Source organism: Netta rufina, assembly GCF_964035555.1.
Source record: "Netta rufina genome assembly, chromosome: 6".
Classification (NCBI taxonomy): Eukaryota; Metazoa; Chordata; class Aves; order Anseriformes; family Anatidae; genus Netta; species Netta rufina.
Window position 1 is genome coordinate 15328371 of NC_140129.1, and position 23158 is coordinate 15351528.

General features: G+C 41.4%; 1 protein-coding gene across 1 annotated transcript in view; it reads right to left on the reverse strand.

The window, feature by feature from the left end:
- Window positions 1-4968: 4968 nt before the first annotated feature.
- The window catches only part of PPP1R1C (protein phosphatase 1 regulatory inhibitor subunit 1C), a gene marked incomplete at both ends in the record, with an annotated part of 45379 nt that continues 27189 nt past the window's right edge, over window positions 4969-23158 (reverse strand). The window contains 1 exon segment of the mRNA XM_084288598.1: window positions 4969-5057. Coding sequence (XP_084144724.1) covers window positions 4969-5057 — 89 coding nt within the window.

Genomic DNA, 23158 nt, shown 5'->3' on the forward strand with positions numbered 1-23158 from the left:
AGCTGTTCTTCACAGGCCTGACCTACCCACAGGATTTTCATTCTGTGCAGAGGCTGGAGTTTTGGTGTATACAAGAGCTCATAGAGGATGGACACACACATACATACACGAGGACGTAACCTCTGTAAAATCAGTAACACAGATGGGGCCGGCTGTCCTAGTGCAGATTGCCACTCGCCACCTGCACTCTGTCTTCTAAAAACCTGCCAGTAGAAGGTACACTGTCCCCTTAGGCTCCACAGAAATAGGGTCCCTCATAAAAAGCTCATGTCTCAAACTGCAAGAGAAATTAAAAAGAGGGGAAGCCTGCACTGAGCTGTGGCACTTGCCTGCATGGTGCCAGCTGCCAGACACACAGAGGTAGCCCCGGAGCCTGCAGGACGCCTTTAGGTCCCTCCCCAGCCACCAGCAGCACTGGAGCTTGTCCAGTCACCCGCCAGTTTGCCTTGTGGAACAGAATAATCATGTTTTTAAAGAGCACAACCCACCACTGACCTTGTCTTTGGTACTGCGGTCAGTCAGAGAGAAGACAGACAGACTGCAAGCCCCTTCCTCAGGCAGCAGGGCCGCAGCACCATCGTGTTACAGGTGCTTGTATGGCTTCAATAAAACCAGTGGGGCAAGAACTAATGGGAATTTTTTGATTATCGTAGTAGCCTTTTCCAGTGTGCATCAGTGGGGACAATTAATTATGAGAAGATAGTGGGGTTTTCTTTGAAGATTTCAGCAGCATTGATGGCAGTCCTAAGAGAACGCCAGTAATTCAGTGGTTAAATCGCCTGCAGGATGACAGGAGGTTTCCTGTACACTACACACCATACTTTCCCCTAAGAAAGTCTGCTGTCAGCCAAAACCTATGGCCATTCTTGAGCAAAATTCCTCTGACTTCAGTGGAAATTATGCTTTAGAAAGGACTTTTAAATGTTGGCTCTTACTTTGAATCTATTTAAGTATTATCTGGCTTTGCACCTGGAGAATAAACAACACATACCATCCTGTAAGTCAAGGCGTGGAATTTTTCCAACTAACTTATTAGCACAATGTCTCAATAAATCTCTCTAATGGGAAGGATCTGTCATGGAATAACAAGTATAACTTAAGAAAAAGAAACAAGGCTGTAAAATGCAGTAACAAAGTGCCTTTAAAATGCTATACATTAATGAGTTAGGGGATTCTGGGAAAAGCCTGAGACCAGTCCAAACAGACAGTTTTCTTTCAAATCTTGCTGTAGTGTTCATTCTGCAAATAGCATTTCCTACAAAATTTTGACAGCAAGAACAGGAAATGTAGAGCAGCATGGAAAGGTGGTAGATGTAAGAACATGATGGGCAGGAAAGGAAAAAAACAGAGTTGCCTGTTAAAAAAGAACTATGTTCATTACTTCCATTACTTGCCTTTTATTTATTTATTTATTTATTTATTTTATTTTTTTTTATTTTCTCTTTTTCCATCAGCCTATTCATGGAAGATGGACTAATACAATCTATCTCTAACAATCCTGCTCCCACCAAGCCTGCAATACTCCCTAGCAGGAGGCAGGTATTTTGAGAGGAGGTGCCTTGAAATGGAAATATCACAATTTTCCTTTAGGTGTTTTCATGGCATGCCGTTTCAGACACTTGAAGTTCACTAACTTTTTATCTACTCTCTCAATCTGCTATTGATTCATTTACAGTAAAAAAGAAAGACAAAAATTAATGGATTTTTTGGTTTTATTCCATGCTTTTAGTGACATAATATGCCAGGCAACAATGATTGACTCACACTATTGCAGCAGTCAGTTAAGGAATAGCAACTAAATAGCTAGCAAAGGAAATAAATCTTTTGCGTATTTTATGGATGCAACAACATGCATTTCACTGCTGCTTACAAAAACCTCTCTTTGCAATGTTCCTACGTTTATGTAATTCTACATAAATACTTTCACACACCACATAATTCTCGTTCCTTTACCTCTGTTGCTTTTAAATATTCAGGATTCTTGCCTTTTCTTTGGTCAACTCTTGCACCACAAGCATACAGAAATCACCTTTCTGTGTCTGAGCAAGTGAAGTGTACACGTGTTTATAGTGACTATTAATTTTTAGCATGTTGAAAGTTATACAAAGGGCTTGCTATGCTCTATCTGATCCATTGATTTCAGTGTTTGGTCCTCCAGCAGTGCCACCAGCTAAAAAATGCCAAACCAAGTCTTAATAACATAGAAATCTTCAGTCATTTTTGGGAAATGAATGAAGATCTCCATGTACAGGTTGCTTGACACCCTATGTTGCTTTGAAACATGGAGTTTAAACAGTATTAACACTTCTGTAGCATTTATAAGTAAACCACAAAAATGTTTGCTTCCCTAAAGAATTGAATCCCTACAGGAAAGCTGAGCAATTGCCCAGGTGTTCATTCATTTAGTAATTTTCCTCCCTCCTCTTGCCATTCTCTCTGTATCATTAGAAATGGACCAAAGCAGTTATTGTTTTTGACTGCAGACAGCATTTTGCGTTGTTACAAAGATCATCATAGTTCAGGCACGTGTCTATATAGCTCACCATGCTGTGAGACAGCCAGAGCTTTCATTTGCACCCAATGCATACAGAAACTCTCTATCTAGGGCCACTGATTTTAAAGGTCAGAGGCTGGGCCAAGCCCCAGAAAAGCCATGGTTCAGGAAGCAGACTGCTTTTCCTGATCCTCCTTTCTGACTTCCAGACATTTCTGTCATGAGGTTCGCTGACAAGTCACTGCAGTGCTTCAGCTCTGCTCCATGACAAGCGCTTAGACGGACTTTTTTTTTCTGGGTTCTGCTGTTTTACTGACTCTTTCCTTACAGCCTGACTTATTGTATGCCTCACAAGTAGAAGATCAAACAGAGTTTGCTTATCGTTTTGAGTTTAAAATGTTGTACTGTTGTATAGAAAAATGTGCATCCTGTCTGTGTCCTTTAGATGAGGTTCCACTAGCAAATGGTGTCATGGTGGATCCACACTAAAATCTGTGTGACAAGTCTTGTTCCTTTGCCAAAAATGATCAGTCGGTTCCTGCACTCAGACATGCTGCGTGCATAACCCTGGGTCAGGAAAGAGAGAAAGCAACAGGCTTTTAAGATGATAAAGCACAGCTGGAATAATTAGAGATGGGGGAGGTGATAAGACCTGGAGTTAGAGATGCATCCAAATTCTGGCGTGACTATCTGAGGCTCTTATCAGACCACAATGCTTCCTCCAGATTGGGGCTGTAAAACAGACTTGTTGTCCTCTCGTTTCTGCAGTAACAGCCCTGCAACACACTCAGATCTGGTTCAAACTAAATCTGCTGTTATTTATAAAGTATAATCTTCCTCCATTCCAACAGTGATCCTGAAATTGACTCTTTGTGGTGAATTCTGTACATACTTATCAGGTGTTTTGTGTTGCCTCTGAAATGTTGAGGTCCCAAAGTGCCTTGTGTTGGTATTGACTGTTCATATTTAGGCATGTTTTATTCCTTTGGCCCGTAAGTTCTAGATACTGCTTATTTGAAGCCTATGGGTACTAATAACCAAGAAAGTCATTTAATTCAAAAGCACTTTATTAGCTAGCAACACAATGCATCCATGCTGATTGGCATTTTACCACTGGGAGTACAGCCAGAGATTAACAAAGAGCCTGGTGCTCAGCAAAGGCAAAGCTGCAGCAAAGCTGGGACAAGAGCTCAGCTCTTCTTGATACTGCTCCAGTCTTAACTTTGGTCTGTTTGAATGTTTTATGAAGGGTCATTTCTCTCCTTCCTTGTTTGTGGCACAAAAAGCCCTCAGTCCTGTAGCCACTCCTGCACAACTGGAGAGACCTTTTAGTCCTCCTGCGAGCCCGTACTGAGCTGGAGTCACAGGAACTGTTTGCAATGTTTCTGCAGGAGATGGTGACAAAGAGGACAGATACAGAGGCATAGATGGAGGGCAAAAAGATGGCTCCCAAATACAAAGAAACACTTGTTAACAGACCCTGTTCTCAGCATGTCTTCATGAAAGAGCTCAGATTGCAAGTGAAATCATCAGGCAAGACAGAGACAGAAAGCTGTGTGTTTTTTCTTTTTTTTTCTATCTCAGCCCTTTAAGAAAGGCTGAAAGCAGTGGAATGTTAAACCAAGGGTAAGACTCTGTAGCAAACTTAGTTAATACAAAAGCACAGTTAACTGGTTTAAAAAACAGCTATTGATAAAAAGGAAATGATCTGTCAAGTGTGACTTGAAGAAACATGGCTTTTCTTTTCCACTTTATTTCATTTTATGTTTTCTCTTGAGCTCAGTTGGAGCCGTAGAGTTTGCATGGTCTGTGATGAAAATGCTGGTGTGAACCACAAACCCAAACTACCGGGCCTCAGACACACTACATGGCACTCAGACTGCCATTGCAGTCATAGTGCCATTGCAGCCATAGTGACAGACTTCATTGGTCTGAGGCGACTCCTCTTGTTTTTTTTTTTTTTTTTTTTTTTTTTTTTTTTTTTCTGCCTATGTTACTGCAGCTAACTCTGATGTTACTAGTACTAGCAAAAGCTGTCTTTAACTGAAGGGGTCATTCTATACGACATTTCTCTGCAGGGTAGACAAACCCACTGTACAACACACAGTCTTGTCTAAATGAATGTATTATTTATTTTGTAGCTTTTAAATGGGTTTTATTTACAACAAGTCTTAGAACAAAGCTCACACGCAGAAGTTAAGCTCTGGCAATACTGCCATCAGATCACTACCACGTTTGCAAATGACATTTCTACGTCATAGAAAATGAAAGAAGAGTGACTTTAAAACAACCGTTTTATCTCCAGGTATAAGGCTCACAAAACGAATTTGCAAGTGGCTGTAAAGCCCAGTCAAGGCGTGCTCCCCAGCGCACCCTGCTCTGCGGGAACACAAGCGGTGGAAAACTGTGGGACGCACACGGGGTGTCGCAGCTCTGTCATCATGGTACCCGGCCCCCAGGCACCCTTGTGCGGGTTAGTGGTCCCATTCCTCTTCTCTTTCACTGATTCCCTCTTCCTCTTCTGGAAATGCTGAATCACTCTGACTCTTCAGATGCTTTATCCCTGAAAATATAAAAGTCGTAGTTAAAAGTTGTGGTAGCTCATGTTGGACATTTGTTTTCCTGAAGGAAGAAACAAAGAAATAAATAAACTAACAGAAATATTTTTAGTGCTTATACTGATCCCCTTTTCCTGCAAACATCAAAATTCAGACAGTACTGTAATGTATTTCCAACAGAAATATTCTCTTCCTTGAATATAAGATCTTTGGAAATTTATCATGCTTTGTTGGAAAGACCACTAACAGACACCTTGTAGAACAGAACAGTATTTGCTTCTTTTCTTTTCTTTTCTTTTCTTTTCTTTTCTTTTCTTTTCTTTTCTTTTCTTTTCTTTTCTTTTCTTTTCTTTTCTTTTCTTTTCTTTTCTCTTCTCTTCTCTTCTCTTCTCTTCTCTTCTCTTCTCTTCTCTTCTCTGTGATCCTTGAAGAGATTACTATTGCCAATCTCAAGTGACTTTTGAATTTTAAAGGCTCACAGAATAGGTGTGGGAATTATTCTACCAGAATTTCAATCTGAGTCTTTCCCTGAGATTGATCTGCTGGAAGTCCTTGCTCACAGAGAACCAGGGCCTCATGGCCACAGCTTCCTACATGCAGCAGAATTCTCCAAGGTGCTTCCCCATGATCTATAGACAAGAACTGTCCTGATGCAAAGTGAGCACCAAACCTGACAAAGATTCTCTGGAGCTGATGTGGTGACAAACTTGAATCATTTCTCACACCAAGAATGGAGATCAGGACATAAATGAACATTATCCATTGATTCTCACACAGCAGGAGTTTGAAAACTTCCAGAAGTAAAAATATATATACATATATATATATATATTTTTCATAATTCCTATCTCCATTTCATTCTCAGGTAGCTAGAGGCTTAGATGAAATTTTGTGATGTTGAAATGGATGTTCTGAGAGGAGATGTCCTGGCCAGGCACTGCGGCCTGGCCCGGCCTGCTTGCTGCGGCCTGCTTGCTGTGGCCTGCTTGCTGTGGCCTTCCCATGGCGCAGCCCAGCCAGCACACAGCAGGCAGCAGGAACTGTATTTGTTTTTTTTTTTAGACTGGATATCAGGAAAAGGTTCTTCACTGAGACAGTGGTGGGGCACTGGCACAGGCTCCCCAAGGAAGTGGTCACAGCACAGAGCCTGAAGGAGTTCAAGAAGTGTGTGTAAAACTCTCTCCACTGCAAACTGGCAGTGTTCTTTGCACTGGCTAGCACATGTAGAAAACCTTGTAATGCCGTAATTCACAAGCCACAAAACGTTGCAGTGGAGGCTGCCAGAATTAATTGACCCTGAAGTGAAATAAGACAGCTACACAGTGCAGGAAGTTAGCATGAAGTGACACACAGGAAGTGAAACTCCTATGAGTATCATGGGAACATATGCAGTGGGTGGATTCATAAGAACATGTGAACTGAAGAAGATGGTGGCATTTCTGGAAACTTGTACTTCGTGCACAAAGTGCTAGACTTCAGCAGTACCAAAATAGTCAACAGTAATAAAAATATTTAGTTAAGTGGTAGCAATCATACGTTTAGATTAAAAATCACGTGCAGTCATACAACACTGCAGTGAAGCGCAGTGGCTGCCAAGGCCGGTCAGAAGGCCCTGGCGCTGCCCTCGCCCAGGAGCACACTGCGGCACTCACCCCCACGGCCTGCTCGGTGGACAGATTTCGGGAGGAGAGGCCTTTGCAGGGGCTCTCAGGTGTCACACCAGCAAGGTTATTTAAGCTGTGTGACCTGCTCTTTGCCAACACGGGGAAAATGATAAACAAGTAACAATGTGGTGCTCTATCCACAGATATTCTCTTGACCTCTGAATTCCACACAGGAATGGATGAAAGGGGTATCTCAGTATATTTGGAGGTTTGGGTTTGAAAAAAGTGTGAAGTCCCTGCTGCTGGTTGTTTTTTTGTTGGCATTCTCAAAAAAATGTAAACAACAAATACACAAAATTACTCTCTGGACTAGTTCCCTAGTTTTTGACTGAAACAGTTGTAGTGGGAACAAAACTTTCAGTCAGAGATTCATGATTTCATCAAAACATAAGTCTGATTAAGTTTTCTGGAGCTGTTGCTGTCAAAACACGAAAACAGTTTTTGTTTCACTGCAGATCATTCATAAGTCTGCTCCCCATTTCTGGTTGTCAGAACCAAAAGCTTCCCTTACGCATCAGTTCCTTTGTTGAGAAGTTGCATCCTAGCCACTTTAGTTAGGTGCAGATGGATAATCTAATAACCCCACTGTCCCAGCAATTCTAGAGGCAGATTTAGAAAAAAAAAAAAAAAAAAAAAAAAAAAAAGCATTCTTACGGCAGAACCCAGATTACCTCTTAAAAGGTAAGAAAAATTGATGGTTTATGTCCAAGGGTCATGGCCCCAGCCACGTAATAGGCTGGAGGTTCCTGCACGTCACATCTACATCACTCCAAAATATGGGATACTTTTTCACAAATTCATCGCTCTGAAAATTTTCAACTTCAGTTATTCCAGTTTAATCAAGTTACAAGTAGCTGGAAACAGCTACTCATCTTATAGAAGGTCTTATAGAAGGACAGTGCGGCTTGCTCCATATCCAGCAGGAGCCTGTCTTGCTCCATGCTGGGCCCTGGTTTCTCTGGGTTCCTCTTTCTAGATCACACAGACAGCACTTGGTTCCCTGGGAAACAGTTGTTCAGTTGTTGAAATGGATCTTCTGAGAGAAGATGTCCTGGCTGGGCGCTGCAGCCTGGCCCGGCCTGCTTGCTGTAGCCTGCACCCTGTGTCCTCCATGGCCCTTATTCCAGGCAGTGGGTAACCCTGAGCCTGTGGGCAGTCTGCCCACCCGAAGCGTTGCCTCCTTGCTCCGTCTGGTGGTCTCTTGCTGCCCTGTCCCCAGCCTGGGTGCTCTGCCCTGCTCTCCCATGGTGTGTGGGGGTGCTTCACAGAGTCTGAGCCATCCTGCTGGCTGGTCCCCGGCCCCGCTCTGGCTGGGGCTCTGCTCTCCACCTGGGAGGTCTGAGAGCAAAACCCTTCCATCACCAAGGCTGCTCACCTCTTGTGGGGCTTTACCTTCTCACTGCACGCTCACCATGACTTTGCACCCACAGGTTGCTCAAAATCACCCTATTCTGCCTTAAGGTGAAGCCTGGCTTTTGATTTTTTTCCTCTACCCCCTCCACCCCCACTCTTTTATGCTTCTGAAGCCATCAGGACAAGAATTGTTTTTCCTCAAAGGGTTCATATTTCACTGCAGGTAATTTAATCCAATTAATGCTGATGAAGAAACCCTTAATGCCAAGGCATATTCAGCAGATGCACACTAATACACTTTGAACTGGTAATTCTTTTTAGATGAAGTCACTGCCTCAAAGCATATTTGTAGATTGCTTATAAATTATGAGTGCAAATGGTACAACTTCCTGGCATCTTTGCAGTCACATAATAACATCTATGCTGTTTAATCAACAGCTTGATTTTTGCTTCTATCCATCTGACCAAAGCACCAGATTAGAAGGCTAAGCAGTGTCACAAGATATGAAATAACCAAGTGTTTCTGAATTAATATCTAAAAAAAAAATATTAAGGTAGTTCCCTATCTCAAGTAATTAAGGCAGTTCCCTATCCTATTTAACACTCCTTCCTTCACCCTGCTTCACTGCCCAAGGAACAGTGTTGACATTTACCAAACTTCAGATTGAAGTCTGCTTGGCAGTTTGAATTCCCTGAAGTTTGAAGGGTTATTTACTTTTATGATTTGGAACTGATCCTCTTCCTATCAAAAATAGATTTCCAGATTTTCAAAAAGCAGTGATAGATGAAGCTGAGCTGCAGACAAAGCAGACATTTTCAGAGTTTCAGAACTTAAATCGCCTTGAAATTATCGAGCAAACAAACATCGCCAAGGAAGATCATAGCCAAGTAAAAATGTCTATTTTATGCCAGTCCTAAATGAAATATGTTCTGGTTCCCCCAGAAAGCATAAGAATATCAAAACATAAATCTTGTATCCAAGCCACCAAATTGGAAAAATAAATGTTCTTTTATGTAACCTTGTGTTTTGAATTTATCAATAAGTCAAAAATGTTTTTACATCTTTAAAACTCCTTTGTCATCTTTTTTGTTTTCAACTGAAACAGATTTTTGAATTATATATATCATATATATCATATATTATTACTATGTATTATTAATATATTAATATATGTTATGTTAATATACTATATATTATAATATAATATTATATATATTATATTATAGATATATACATTGCATATTACATATTATGCATTAGATATTACATAACATACATATATAACATATAATATATTGTATATATTATATATATTTATGTATATAATATATATAATATAATATAATATAATATAATATAATATAATATAATATAATATAATGTAATGTAATGTAATATATAACATATGTAATATGTTATATATATATAATGTATAATATATAATTTATATATATATATGTAAAAGAATAACAGAAAAGCACGTCTTTGTCTTATTCAGGGAAATTGTAAGCTGGATACAGTGGGAGGCAGACATGAAGAGCCCAGGAGAGCTAGCTAGTCTTCAAGGGCAGCCCCCTCCAAGCACAGACATGGTCTGTACTGATAAGAAAAAGCAGCAGTACCAGAATACCACCTTGGCTAAGCAGGGACCCCAACAGTGAGCTCCAAGGCCAAACAGATGATACATACAGCAGAGTATATTGTAGATGCAAGTGAAGACTAGCTAAAAATGAGGAACATGTGGAACATGGTGAAAAAATGCAGGCCTGTACTACAGAGATGGTGTTAGGAAAGCTAATGGTCAGCTTGAGTTGGAACTAGCAAAGGATATCATGGGCCAAACTCTAAAATACTTTACTGTGAAATCACCTTGAAGGACTATGGAAGGTATGTGTACTTGCAGGCTGTGGTTAAGCAAGGTTTCATGGTAATGTAAAAAACGAATCACTTGATCCTTGATAACCAACATGTAAAGGTCTGCCTTTACTCGGTGAGCAGTGAGACAGCCTGAACACAGACAGGTCATCTGGCATTACACAGAGCTTGGTCCCAGTCCTCCAGATGTCAATGGGACTTTTCCTTCCTGTTTTCAAAGAAAGAGAAAACAGCTTTTGTGCTTGATCTTCCTTTTTTTTTTTTTTTTTTTTTTTTTTTTTACTGTAACATCGATAACATAAATTTCTTTAAAAAATACTGATAGCTAAATGAAAACAAATGATCTGAAGTATTGGCAAATCTGATAGGTTTATGTAGGTCACACCTGGAGTAGATTAGATCATCAGTGTATCCAGCAGGTCAGCATGGCCTCATAAATATTTGTGAATGACCTTTCTGACACAAAGCAACAAGGATTGCCTAAGTAACTCTTCTCTTAGCTCCAGATATACAAAATGTAGTCCTCATGGTGAGCTTTTTAAAAGACAAAATTGGGGGTTATGCCGCTTTCTTCCTAGTCAAAAGACCCAGTGTTATACTACCACAGTAACAACTGTATGAGAGCAGCAAATTCATGTTGCAAAGATCTGGCTGCTTTCCATTTTATTCTCTCACACAGCACTTTCCAGTTTTCACTCCCAGAAGCTCCTTGAAGCAGCTCTGGCTCTGTAACACCAGCGTGGAGGAGCTGCTTCAGCACAGAAATGCTTTTGTTAATTCTCCGTGGGCTGGCCGGAACATTCACCGGAGACAGAGGTCAGCTTAGCTGTGACCAGGGGACAGCACCTCTCACTTACGGTAGCCAACAGAGTAAACAGAAAGGCTTTCGTTGCTCCAGGCAACTTCTGCTCGTATGCAAACATATCCTTTTGCTGGTTTCCTTTCTAGGCCTTTGTCTGCAGAAGTCAGCCAGTATTAAGGGTCCAAATGAAAAGCAGAAGCCCCTGCCACCAGCTATGTGAATGTTTCGGCTTGTAACAACCTCAGCCCATCCTTAATTTACCATTTGGAAAGCCAGAAAACATTTCTCAGCTGATTCTGTGGAGGATGGCTCTAGGTCAAATACCTCAACGACAGCTTGAGGTGAAAAACGTGGCTAGATGGCTTCCACATGTGTGACGAAGTCCTGCAAGGCTCTTCTGCAGGGCTCTGCTGCTCTGGCCTGGGTGAGCTGCCGGAGCCTGCAGCTGGGAGCATCACGTTTCTTCAGCTGACATTTTTTCATCCATTTTTTTCATCATTCAGAGAGAAGCTTAGAGCTGCGTGCTTAAATTCAACACCATGGCAGGGACAGACGAGGCAGTATTCCTCTTCTGAAGGGCCTGCAGCCAAGGTGCCTTGTAGGCCTCACAGAGGGCCTGCTGCCTGGCTCCAAGCTTTGAGCAATGAGAACAAAGTGTAGTGCTTTTACCTATGTCCTGCTCACAGCAGCTTGCAGTGGTATAAAGAAAAAGTGGTATGAAGAGGTGGTATAAACTCCATTTAGTAGAGCAGGGAAATGATCTTAAACAGCAAAACAACCTCTCACTGGTGGTGCACTGGTACTACCGTAACATTAAGAACCACCATTTCTTTAGTGGAAACAAGTATTTGTCTCAGCTTATGTTGTTTATGGGTCTCTGGAAGCCAAGGATTATTTATTTATTTATTTAATCATAGGGACATTTATAGATGTAAACTTGAACGATGTGAATAAGATTCTCATCCTGATCATCTCTGTTTGTACCTCCTTGGCAGACCTTGGCACAGCAGCCCCGGTGTACACCCCATTGGGCAGCTAAAGTTTACACAGAAAATTTATCTGCAAAATTTAACAAACATGTAGGAAGATACTATGTCCTAAATGTGCGTAGAATTCTGTTAACTATAGCAGGGAAACTTCATATGTTGTGTACAAGGAATGAAGGGACATAAGTACATCTGCAATATTAAGTATGACTGCAGGTTAAGGAGACATGAGACCTGAGACCACATCCAGATTCAGTGCACCAGGTGCTCACCAGCTGTGACTGGCTTCTCATACAAGGACAAGTGGTTAAATTTAGGCCCAGTCACAGGTTAGACACATACAGGATCAGGTTTCTCCAAGAGCTTAATTATAGCCCCTTTTGCTAGAGCATATCATTGGGAATACTCATCCTAAGTTACAGGGGCCAGTGCTATCCTAGTCTCACAAGTTTTGGCCTTGGTACACGGCAAACGTTTTTACTTAATGCAGATTTTTTGATAACCTTTGTAGTCTTTTGTTTTAAGTGCAAAGACATGTGATGCTCCTCTATAATGATAAACTTTGTAAAAAGTTAACATCGTCAAAAACATCCTTACTTTCTCTCTTCCACTGTCACCACATGGACTGTCCCTGTGGGATGTCCAAGGGCACTCCGGATGTAGAATTGCACGCAGATGCCCACCAACCTTTGGCTACTGCTGGTGAGTCCTTACACCATCAACAGAGAGAAACTCCCCCCGTCTGATTCTCCACATGGCAGCCTGTAACAAGCCCAGGGTAACTACATGCCTTAGTTAAGCAGAATGGATTCAGGCCAAAGCATTTATAAAAATGACAGCAGCAGACTTCAAAGCTGAATGTTTGCACTTGCTTGGAGCTTTACAATTGTTGTTTGCTTGCAATTAGGAAAAAAAAATCTGAAATTTCTAAATTTCCTTTATGAGTAATTTCCTTTATGATATTAGCAGTGTCAAAACATTTAGCTTTGCCTGATTTTTTATAAAAAAATCTAGGCATGCTATAGGAAAATTAATCTTTGATTTGAGATGAAAACACAAGGAAAATTCATTTAAACACTCTGAGATTTGTGCATTCAAAACCTTACTGAAAATGCTTTATGAAGCATTTTGATCTCCACAGCTCCACGAGACATTTCTGAGCAGATGTATTTCAGTTCTCTTTAGGCATTCTTATCTGACATCAGCGTTAACAGACAGAATTATCCAGCTGCTCTTGTTTTCCTAGACAATTGTACTGTGGTTTTGATTTTTTATATTTGGGCTGACATTGGGGATATTTCTGAGGTCAAGAAACCTAAACAAAAGAAAAAAGGAAAGGAAAGGAAAGGAAAGGAAAGGAAAGGAAAGGAAAGGAAAGGAAAGGAAAGGAAAGGAAAGGAAAGGAAAGGAAAGGAAAGGAAAGGAAAGGAAAGGAAAGGAAAGGAAAGGAAAGGAAAGGAAAGGAAAGGAAAGGAAAGGAAAGGAAAGGGAAAGAAAAAAGAAGGGAAGGGAAGGGAGAGGGAAGGGAAGGGAAGGGAAGGGAAGGGAAGGGAAGGGAAGGGAAGGGAAGGGAAGGGAAGGGAAGGGAAGGGAAGGGAAGGGAAGGGAAGGGAAGGGAAGGGAAGGGAAGGGAAGGGAAGGGAAGGGAAGGGAAGGGAAGGGAAGGGAAGGGAAGACTGCCACTGTCCCAAGGGGAGAGGATCCCTGGCAGAGACAGTGAGGCTGCAGTGCTCAGAAATAGGAGACAGAGCCCAAGACAGGATGAATGAAGTTCTGCTTGTAAGGGTTGAGCAGCTTCTGCTGCTTCACAGCTTCCTCTATTTCACCCCAAGCACTGGCAGGAGACCCTAGGCTTCTGCTTGGTTTATCTTTGGGATCTGTATTTCCTATTTTTGTCATCATTTTTGTGAACATTATTGGTCTGGGTCAGATAGAGCACAAGATTTGTTAGTGGCAGATCTGAATCTTGCTGAATACTTTGTGCAGCCTGAGATTGTTAGAGCACAGATAGAAAGCTTTGCAGTGAGTTGTGCTTTGTAAAACAACAGGAGCAAAATCTCTGCTGGTCAGCCAGAAATCCATCTCTGTTCTTCGTTGTCATACTTCCATGGGGTGTGTGGCTTTCACTTTTAATTAATCCAGTCTGTTTGGTTTCTGTCAGAAGTCTATAAGCTTCTCTGTTAATTTGCTGATGAATCCCCCACTGAGTTGTAATTACAGTCTTCATTGTGATCCTTTTTACGATGACAAAGGAGATAGGATTTTGGCATCTGCATAACCTAACATCAGTGATACTGTAAATGCTGGAATGAGCTCCCCCATTCTTTTAAGTATTTTATAAACACCTTCAACATTACAAAAACATTGTGATGATTAAGCAAGTGATTGATAAGTCAGTGTTTACATTGAATTACCCCCATCACAGTTACTTCATGGGTGGCATATGAATAGCAGGCAATTACCATTTTACATTACCACTACAGTAGCTGCAGTTCCTACATCCAAACAGGAATCTGCTGGAAAGGATGAACCTGTGCAGTTTTCACCACCTCATTATCTGTGAGCTGCTGCAATCACCTCAAAGAGTTGGAATCCATTTCGGAAGACTGAAGCTGAACATGGCTTGAACCCTTCCCCTAGCCCTCTGCAGCAGGCATTTCATACTAACCAAAGCAAAGCCTATGCAGCGAGTTACTAACCAAGTCAGCTTAGCTGCCTAGGCGCACCAGAGCTCTTCCAGAAAATCAGAGCCAATCCCTTTTCTGGTTTTATTAACAACCCTGGTGCTAGAGAGGTGTTTCTCACATTAAGAGCTAACTTACTTGGGGCTTGCAGCCTGCACTAATTCTAATTTTTGATGCTGAGACATTTTCCCCTAAGACACAGTACTGACCAAGCAAACTGACTTAGAGAGCACTCTTGCAGGAGTACGGAACATACTGACACACAAAAAGATGTCATCCATCAGAACAAAAGGTGAAATTCTGGTACGTGCAGCTGCAGGATGAAGTTTTTATCATGGTTGTCATTAACATTTTATGAATTACTTATGTTTCAGAAATGGTAAGAAAAACAGCTATTGAGCAGCTGAATAGGTGAGGCTGAAGGGTACCCCCAGTGTTGTCTAATCTAACCAGGGCCAGCTGGAACAGATCGCCCATGACTGTGTCCACTCCTGTTTTGAGTATCTTCAGAGAAAGAGACTGCACAAGCTTTCTAGGCAACCCATTCCACTGTTTGACCACTCTCACAGTGAAAACAAAATTTTCTTAAGTTGAATTACATGCATTTCAGTTTGTGCCCTGTGACTCTTGTCCTCACATAACATACAAGCTCCTCATTTTCCAGCACAGAAATGTCAACAAGGGAACTGTGCTTACTATACATTACTATTTCATAAGACATAACTGCACTTAAACATAAAATTACAACTCTAGTCTGGAAAGTAACTGTGTAGAAGTGGGAGGTGGATAGATATCCCTAATTTTCACTACTGTTCCCAGTGTTCAGATAGGTTTTTTTAAAGAATCCATGCTCCTAACTCATAAATAACTGCTGTCCCGTCTTACAGGCTGCAGCTAAAAATCACGTTGGAGAGTGTTGTTTTCTCTCATCATTTCTACCTACTTAAATTCCTGATCCTCGCTGCTGCAGCCAGCAGGAAGAGGACAAGGAAGGCACCTCTTGGTCCTCAGTGAGGACTGGGCTGCGCTCACTCACTCTTGCTGGTCAGCTGCCAAGCGGGAAGTGGGGCTTCTGCTCTCCAGCATTCAGGAAAATGAAGAGACCCTTTCCCACACAGCATTGAATCTGAAACAGCTGGTAGAAAACGGTTCTCCGAAACAGAGACAGGCAAAACAATCAAGTACCTACAGCTTATGGACAAACAGTGTGCCTTTCTGTTCGGAAATATGCCAAGTCAGCACAACCGAAGTCCTAGCATAGACCACAGTGGGGGGCTGGAAAAATGTCTCTGTACTGACCTTTGGGGAGAGGAGAAAGAAGATGAAACAGTGAAAGTTTTCTTTTGACACCTTTAGTCATATTCTAAATTTGACGCTTTTTCACTTTAACTCACTAAGCCTACTGACAACTGAAAGCTTACCAAATTCTTGTAAATTTGTTTTTTTGGATTGATGGCAAATTCAAAACAAATATTAAGAAATCAGCTATTCAACACGGAATGCTGTCACCGCAAGTGATTTGCATTACCATCGATACAACTGGTCTTACTTTGTAGTTGCCATGGGCAGCAAAACATCAGGGGCAAAATCTTTAGTGGCTCCTTATTGTGCGAGTGACTTGATCTTGTGAGAAACCTACATCTCCTGGTTTGCCTAATGCATCAAAATACCCCAGAGCCAACATCTAATACAACCAGAATGTAATTACATCTTGGAAGCACGCTATCTGGCACTCAAATTAATAGTCAGAGGCTGAAAATGAGTGTTGTTCTCAATTTTTCTTGAAAGTGCAAACAATAATCTAGGTGACAGAATATCAGTTTACTCAGTTTCATTGTGGAAAATACGGACAAAGTACAGAAAAGGTAAGCACATCTCTAAAGGCTTAGACACATTAATTTCTGAGCCATAGATTCTGTAAAAATGACTTTTAACACTCTTCTTGCTTTTGATCTTGCCAAGAGAGAGCTTGAAGCAAAGGTCAAGCTCTGAGCACTCCAGAATTTGGGGAAATTTGGTGACCTGCAGGTGAAATGCAGTAACAAGCTCTCAGATTTTAGTTGAAAAATACATATCACAGACAGATTTTAATATGTCAGCTCATTCTCTTATAACTTTTCTTGCCAATTTCCCAAAAATTTTAACAGGCTTTTTTTTCGAAAACAAAAAAGAACAAAACAAAACAAACAACAACAACGACAATAAAAACAAACAACAAAACAAAACCAAACCACAGCAATTCATCAGAACTAGTGATAAGAAAATACACCTTCCTGTCATCAGGGGGAGCTTTAATGCCAAAAATCCCAGTGACTTTTTTTTAGTAATTCAGCTTTCTCTGGAATTTCAAGGCAGCTGAAGAGAACGCTGAATTTCCATCCTTTCTCCTCGTTCCCGAGAGAAAAGGATCAGTGTGCTGCCCACCTTTGCCTGCGCAGGGGAAGGGCAGCTTGTAGGCACCGTGTTTTCACTGGCCCTGCTCATCCCCATCCAACTGGTCTCATCCTGCCACTGTGTCCTGTCCCAGGCTGGGCTGGGTAGGGGTGCTTGGCCTCCCTGTGTCCTCTGCTTGCTCTCTCCAGGCACAGCTACAAGTCTGGTGCCTCTTGTGCCGCCTGGAAAGATGCCATCACAGCGAGCAGCCCATGAACCCACACTGTTTGCAGGGTTTGCCAGGCACGTGGTCCCCCAGCCTTCTTGCTGTGCGCACAACATATACAAAAGGGGGGCACCCTGGGCTGGGAGGATCATGGCAAACATTTTACGTATATATTTTTTGTAGTGGTCATTCAATCCCACAAGTCTTATTAAATGTGTGCTTAAAAGTAATTACTCTGTAGTTTGCTCAGAGCCTGCTGAGTCTCCTCTGGCTATAAAATAACATTGGTTCACGGGTTGAGTGAAAGCTGAAAAACCTGAAAAATCCTGTTTCAGGAAAAATCAGCAGCTAAACCTAATGAGAGCTCTTAAAACAACTTCCTTCTGGCCCAGGCAGCTCACAGGAAAATGAATCCCTTTTCAGATTCATATGCTTGCTGCAGTATTTCCTGTGTTTTTCTGGTCACATTCACACACATAATTCATGTGAGTTTTCAGTCCTAGCTGTGGGCCTAAAAGGATGTGGTTGAAATCTTCAGTCTGCTCATGTTCTTGTCTCCATGCCAAAGCTCTGGTGGAGGGTTTTGGGAACTCTCTGTTCCTGCTAAACTGGGCAATGTCGCATCCCAAGGGGTGAGGAAAGGGAGAAATTACGGGGAGGAGGAGAAGAACCACATGGCCATCTTTAGAAAAAAAATTGATTTTCAATAAATTCAGACTACTAGTTGCCCACTTCAAAAGGAAAAAAAATCAAGTCATAAAACTCAGACAACATCCCCACCATAAGGAACCCCATGCAGGTGGTCTCCAAGAATCAGAAGAAAGTCTGTTTTTGTGGGAGGATTGTGCTGTACAAGCCACCACAGATGTGCTCAGTGTGTGGTGGTGCCACTCACACTACATAAAGTTCACCATGAACCTTGGGCTTGCTTGTAGCTTTGCATGCTGTCTTTTGACAGCTTTGCCTTTTCGGGGTTGAGATTTTTGTAAAGGAAATGTGACTAGGTGAAGAGGAGATATCAACAGACATGGAGGGACTGCAGAGGTGTGCAGTTAGATACATTTTTGTATAAGAGTAAATTAAAGAAAAGGTGAGCCCACATACTATGGAGTTTTTTTTTTTGCAAAAATCCTCCTTAGGGAGGTACCCCTGCATATACCTGTGCTCCTGTTGACCCACCTCCACCCCCAGCAGGCCCCGGTACAACCTGACCAGCTGCCCCGTGCCCCCCATGCCAGCCCCACTGGCGGTGCCAGAGGAGGGACCTGCTGTCCCCCATGTGGCTGGCTGATGGCACGGAGCTGAGGAGGGACAAGGACTTGACTAACACCCTGGGTACCCTGCCTGCAGCTCCTCTCCGGGAGTCAAGCACCACAGGAGCCCCAGTGGTTTGCTTGGTCAGCTTTCTCGGGATCAAGCTTGGGATTTTCAGTGCAAAGGGGCAGTTATTTATTCCAGCAGGGCTCATTGGAGTCAGAGTCTGCCGTGGGGCTTGGTTGTTAACCTCCACCCCAGAAATATGGCTATAGTCAGGAAATAAAATGTAATGCCCTTCCAGATGACTGGCTTCACAAGAACCTAACATCTCATATAGAAATATTATATTTTCTTCAAAAGCTGTTTCAATTCAGAGCACAGCACTGCCAAAATCTTTGGAATTTCACTATAAATATGTCTTATGATATAAAGTAACCAGAATAACTCATTGCCCTTCCTGAGCTTTCTACTTTACATTTGAAAATAAGTACTAGGCCTCCCACATTCTCCTTCTGTAATATTTTATGTTGTTATTGCTTAAAAGGTTGACTTTTTAATGTCTTCTGTTACTGCTTAGAAGCAATTAATAATACTATGATGTTTACACTGCTCTATATTTGGTATAACAATACTCCGTAATACTACTTTCAAGCCATAAATGCTGTTTCACAAACATTTGTAAGCTAACCCTCCTATCATAAAAGCAAAGTCATTTTTTCTGTCATAAGAGGGTCTACCCTTAGAAAGAGGCAGGTTTAACATTCACTGTGTGAAGATTATAATGAAGTATCAGATATGAGGACTTCATGCTGAACCGAATTAAGTCAGTGGAAGTATTCCCCTAGACTTTGGTCTGGGTTGGATCAGGCCCTTAGACCACACGTGGTGATTTGGGGACTGATATTAGTGCTCAGCACAACCTTTTCTTTTTCACACACCAGGTACTGGTGGCAGATGACAAGTTATAGCACAAATGCCCCCTTTTTGGTGTACAGCAGATGTCAAGCTTAATCTCCACTGAACATCTCAGTCTCTCTAAAGGTAATGTGGTATTTACTGCAGCCAGGGCCAGAGCCATTTTGAAGCAGAAGTCGCCAGCTGTGTGAAATGAAACGTACTCAAAGCTGCCAGCAGTAAGAAATTAAACACAGACTATGGCAGCGTCTGCCAACTTTTAGGGCAGTAGCAGAACAGTGGTAGCCAGTTGAACTTGAGGTGGCAGCAATTTAATGCACCCCATTCACCAGCTTAGAGATTCACTAATTAATTTATCTTTTTTTTTTTTTTTTTTTTTTTAACTTATATATACTGTTACCATACTACAAGTCCCAGAAAGGAGAGAGGGGAGTACATAGAATGAGGAAAAGAGATAAAGCACTGGAAGATAGCATCCTGAGAGGGAACAGCACAGAAGCATATCCTGTCTCTTTCTTGCAGCAGTATATGTACGGGAATTTCACAAATACAATCTCTGTAACTAGATCTGATACATCAGATGGAACAGAGCCAGGAAGTTTGTCCAAGGCCATGCTATATTAAGTGGTGTGGCAGTTTCAAGGTATTTTCTGACTAAGATATGGGTAAGAATATATATAAAAGAAAAGAAGAACTACATTTGAAACCAAAGCTGCAGCTTTCTTTTGTGATCTGGTTATGCAAAAGAAAAAAAAAAAAAAGTAATCGTACAAGACTGCAGAATAAATGTTCTTTTCCCAGTGCTTTGGGAAGTCCTGGCAGTTGTGTGCCTTCTACCTGTGAGGCAAAATGCACACAGCAAAGTGCTGTGTCACATCACATTACAACACATTAACAAACAAGAGGTAATAATAAGGTACAGCTTTGACTTGTTTTGTTACCCAAGAAACAACTATTGAGATGAAATAACTATTGAGATGGATCTTCTACCTAAAAAGAAGGAACTGAAGAATGGGTGCCATCAGGCTAAAGAGCAGATACCGATGCAGGACCACTGCAGCTCTGCTAAGGCATCTGAGAAGTACTTAGCTCCATCCCTGGTGATTGCTTCAGGTACTGGACTGTGCCTGCATTGTGGAGCAGTCCCAGATATCTGCCCAGAATTAGTCTCAGTCCCTTAGCCTGCTGGAAAAGCAAAGAGGTCTGGAATATGAGTTCAGGACTGAGGGGATAGTTGAAAACCAGCTCCTTCTTTTGTTCTGACTTCATGGCTCATGTGCAACACAGTCACATTAAAAAAGGGTACGTAATTTCTCATCATTGTAGAGATTGGAAAAATGTAATACCCTGAGCCAAAGTGACTTACCCCCATAAGAAAAGCATATGAACAGCACCAGCTTAGAATGCTGACAAACCTAGCCCAATGTACAGAAAACAGTGCAAGATGTGTATAAGATTGTGGCTAATATAAATTTCATAAAAAATAAATTGAAGACTTTGTGTGAAGCACAAATCACACAAAGACATCGTATTTTTCTTTTTTGTATAGTATGATATTTCTTTGTTTTGCCCTGATGTATTTAGTTAATGGTAGAACCCCTTTGGAGTTTGCCATATAAGAAAGCAGCCCATAAAATCATATAGGTTTCTGTAGTCGCTGCTTAAGACTCACAAACTTCATTCCTCTGCCACCTGAAGTAAATTTAGCCTGAGATTTTTGTTCTGTGATGATTCTCGTGGGCTGTGAACTTGGTGCTTGCCACACTAACAACAATCCTTTATGTCTCCAGACTCTATCCATGTTCCTTGTTAACCTTCAGTCACAAAGTAATGAGATGCATCAGACACTGTGAAGCTGGCCTAAGGGGTTACAAATTTGGATGAGGGCCACATACTGTACTAATTGCTTCTAATAAATTACATATTTCAGGAGGGACATCATGATTTTAATCATTTATTCTGCACGTTGTTTCCTTTGGAGAGAAGAACAAGGCGGCACTAAACAAGCCCAGCATCTAAAATTCATGGCAGAGACTAGAAAGAGCTCATTTAATAACAACCATCATTGTAAATACTAGAATTATGCATGTATCAAATCCCTGGGTCTGAACACTGTGGGAAGAGCCAGTGAGTCCTGGTTGTTTTAATGAGCCAAGCCAAAATTATGTCGTTGGATGTTCCTTAGATTTATAACAACTCAGACTTAACCCCATTTCAAATGCTGTAGTTAGGACCTAGCTGAAGAAAAAGTCTTTGCTTGTCTGCAAAGAAAAACACATTAAGAGGCAAATTTAAAAGATGAATTCTCCCAAGGAGTAGGGGAAAAACAGAATCAAAGGTACCTTTCACCTTGGTGGGGTAGGACCTCAATTATGATCTGATTGTAATTATGAGCTAATTGTAAAAGTGAACACAGAAAGCAGCAAGAGTTTTCTGTAAAGCCCACTGAAATTAGTAGGATCTTGATGATGAGCCCACCAGCCTCCTGCAGGGTGAAGTCAGATGAGGAAAGGTTTCCTATTTCCCTGACCTCTAGCACACCCACACCAGTGGGCTCACTGTTAATAAAATCCTCAAACCACTCGGGAATGAGCACTTCCTTCTCAAGGGAAGACCTTGATGGTATTTAAATAGCTGCTAGTATTAATAGCAAAGGCTGGTAGATAATGTGGAGACTTGTGAGCTCTGGGGAGCAATGCAGGTTTGGGAACAGCTCAGTCTGTCTTGTGTTTGTCTTTGTAAACCTAGTTTCCTGTCACTCCAGTCTGTGTTTCCTTTCAAGTATGAGCTGATATACCAAACAAAATGTGATTATCTAGGCAAAAGGAAAACTGTCTTGGTACAAAGTATGGCTTCGATGGGAAGCTGCAGATGTAGCTCCAAGACTCAAATGTGCTCTTTTAATTTGCAGGTGGTAATGAGATGCCAAGGAAGTACCATTACCAGGGATAAGTGCAGTCTGAGCTGCTCCTCTCTACTTTAGAGGGTTTTTATCCCATTTCAAACTTGTCTGGAGAGTGTCTGTGTGGGTATGGGAGGGGAAATCATGAGAATCCAGCACACCTTCCAAGGGGTCCTCTGGCTCCCCAACCAGAATAATGAAGATATCTTTAAGGATGCCATTCATGGATGAATGGATATTTTTACTAAAACAGCTGGACATCTGCTTTGATACAAAGGAAAAGGCCTAAAGGATTCTTCTTTATTTTGTCATACAGAATGAGAAGCAGATCAGTTAGTAGGAGTAAGAAGCCTTAAGCAATGAGAATTAACTGAAAAATATTGCCCTGTGTAGAACTGGTGACTTCTAATTGAGACACCTTCCCCTGGCTGTTCTTATGGTGTTCTTCATAGGGAGGTACAAGACAACTTCTGCACATGAAGAAGATCTTAAAATGAAAGGAGAAAGTGATGGGGATTCAAGCTTAACACAATGGCACATTGGAAGTTGGGGAAGGAAGAGAGAATCTGAAGTTCGGACCTAAACGCCCAAGAGTAAGGAAAGAAAGGAGGGACACAGACAAAACAGAAGTGATGAACTCAGAGGGCAATAGAAAAATTAACTAGATTCTCTAGCATGAGATAAACACAACACTGATGTGGAACAGCGTAAGCTTAGTAAAATTGAAAGTTTAGCTTATGACATTACAGCTGACGTGAAATAGAGAAGCAGTTTTAACCTTCCTAATGTTCAGTATTTCATTAGTTATTATTACTATCCTCAGGCAAAAGGTTTTGATATACCTGGAAAATAACATGAGAAAAGGTAAAACATAACATACTGAAAATATTATGAATTCAGTCTTCGGATTCTGGCTTTTGCTAACATTACATACAGTGTAAGAGTACAGAACTAACAAACACTGCTGTAGCAGAGTTAGCAAAAGAAATAATTTTGAAAGCAAAATGAAAATTCTCTTTGCCATCCATTAGGCATAGTAATACAATACTAGCAGGAACCGAGCTGTTA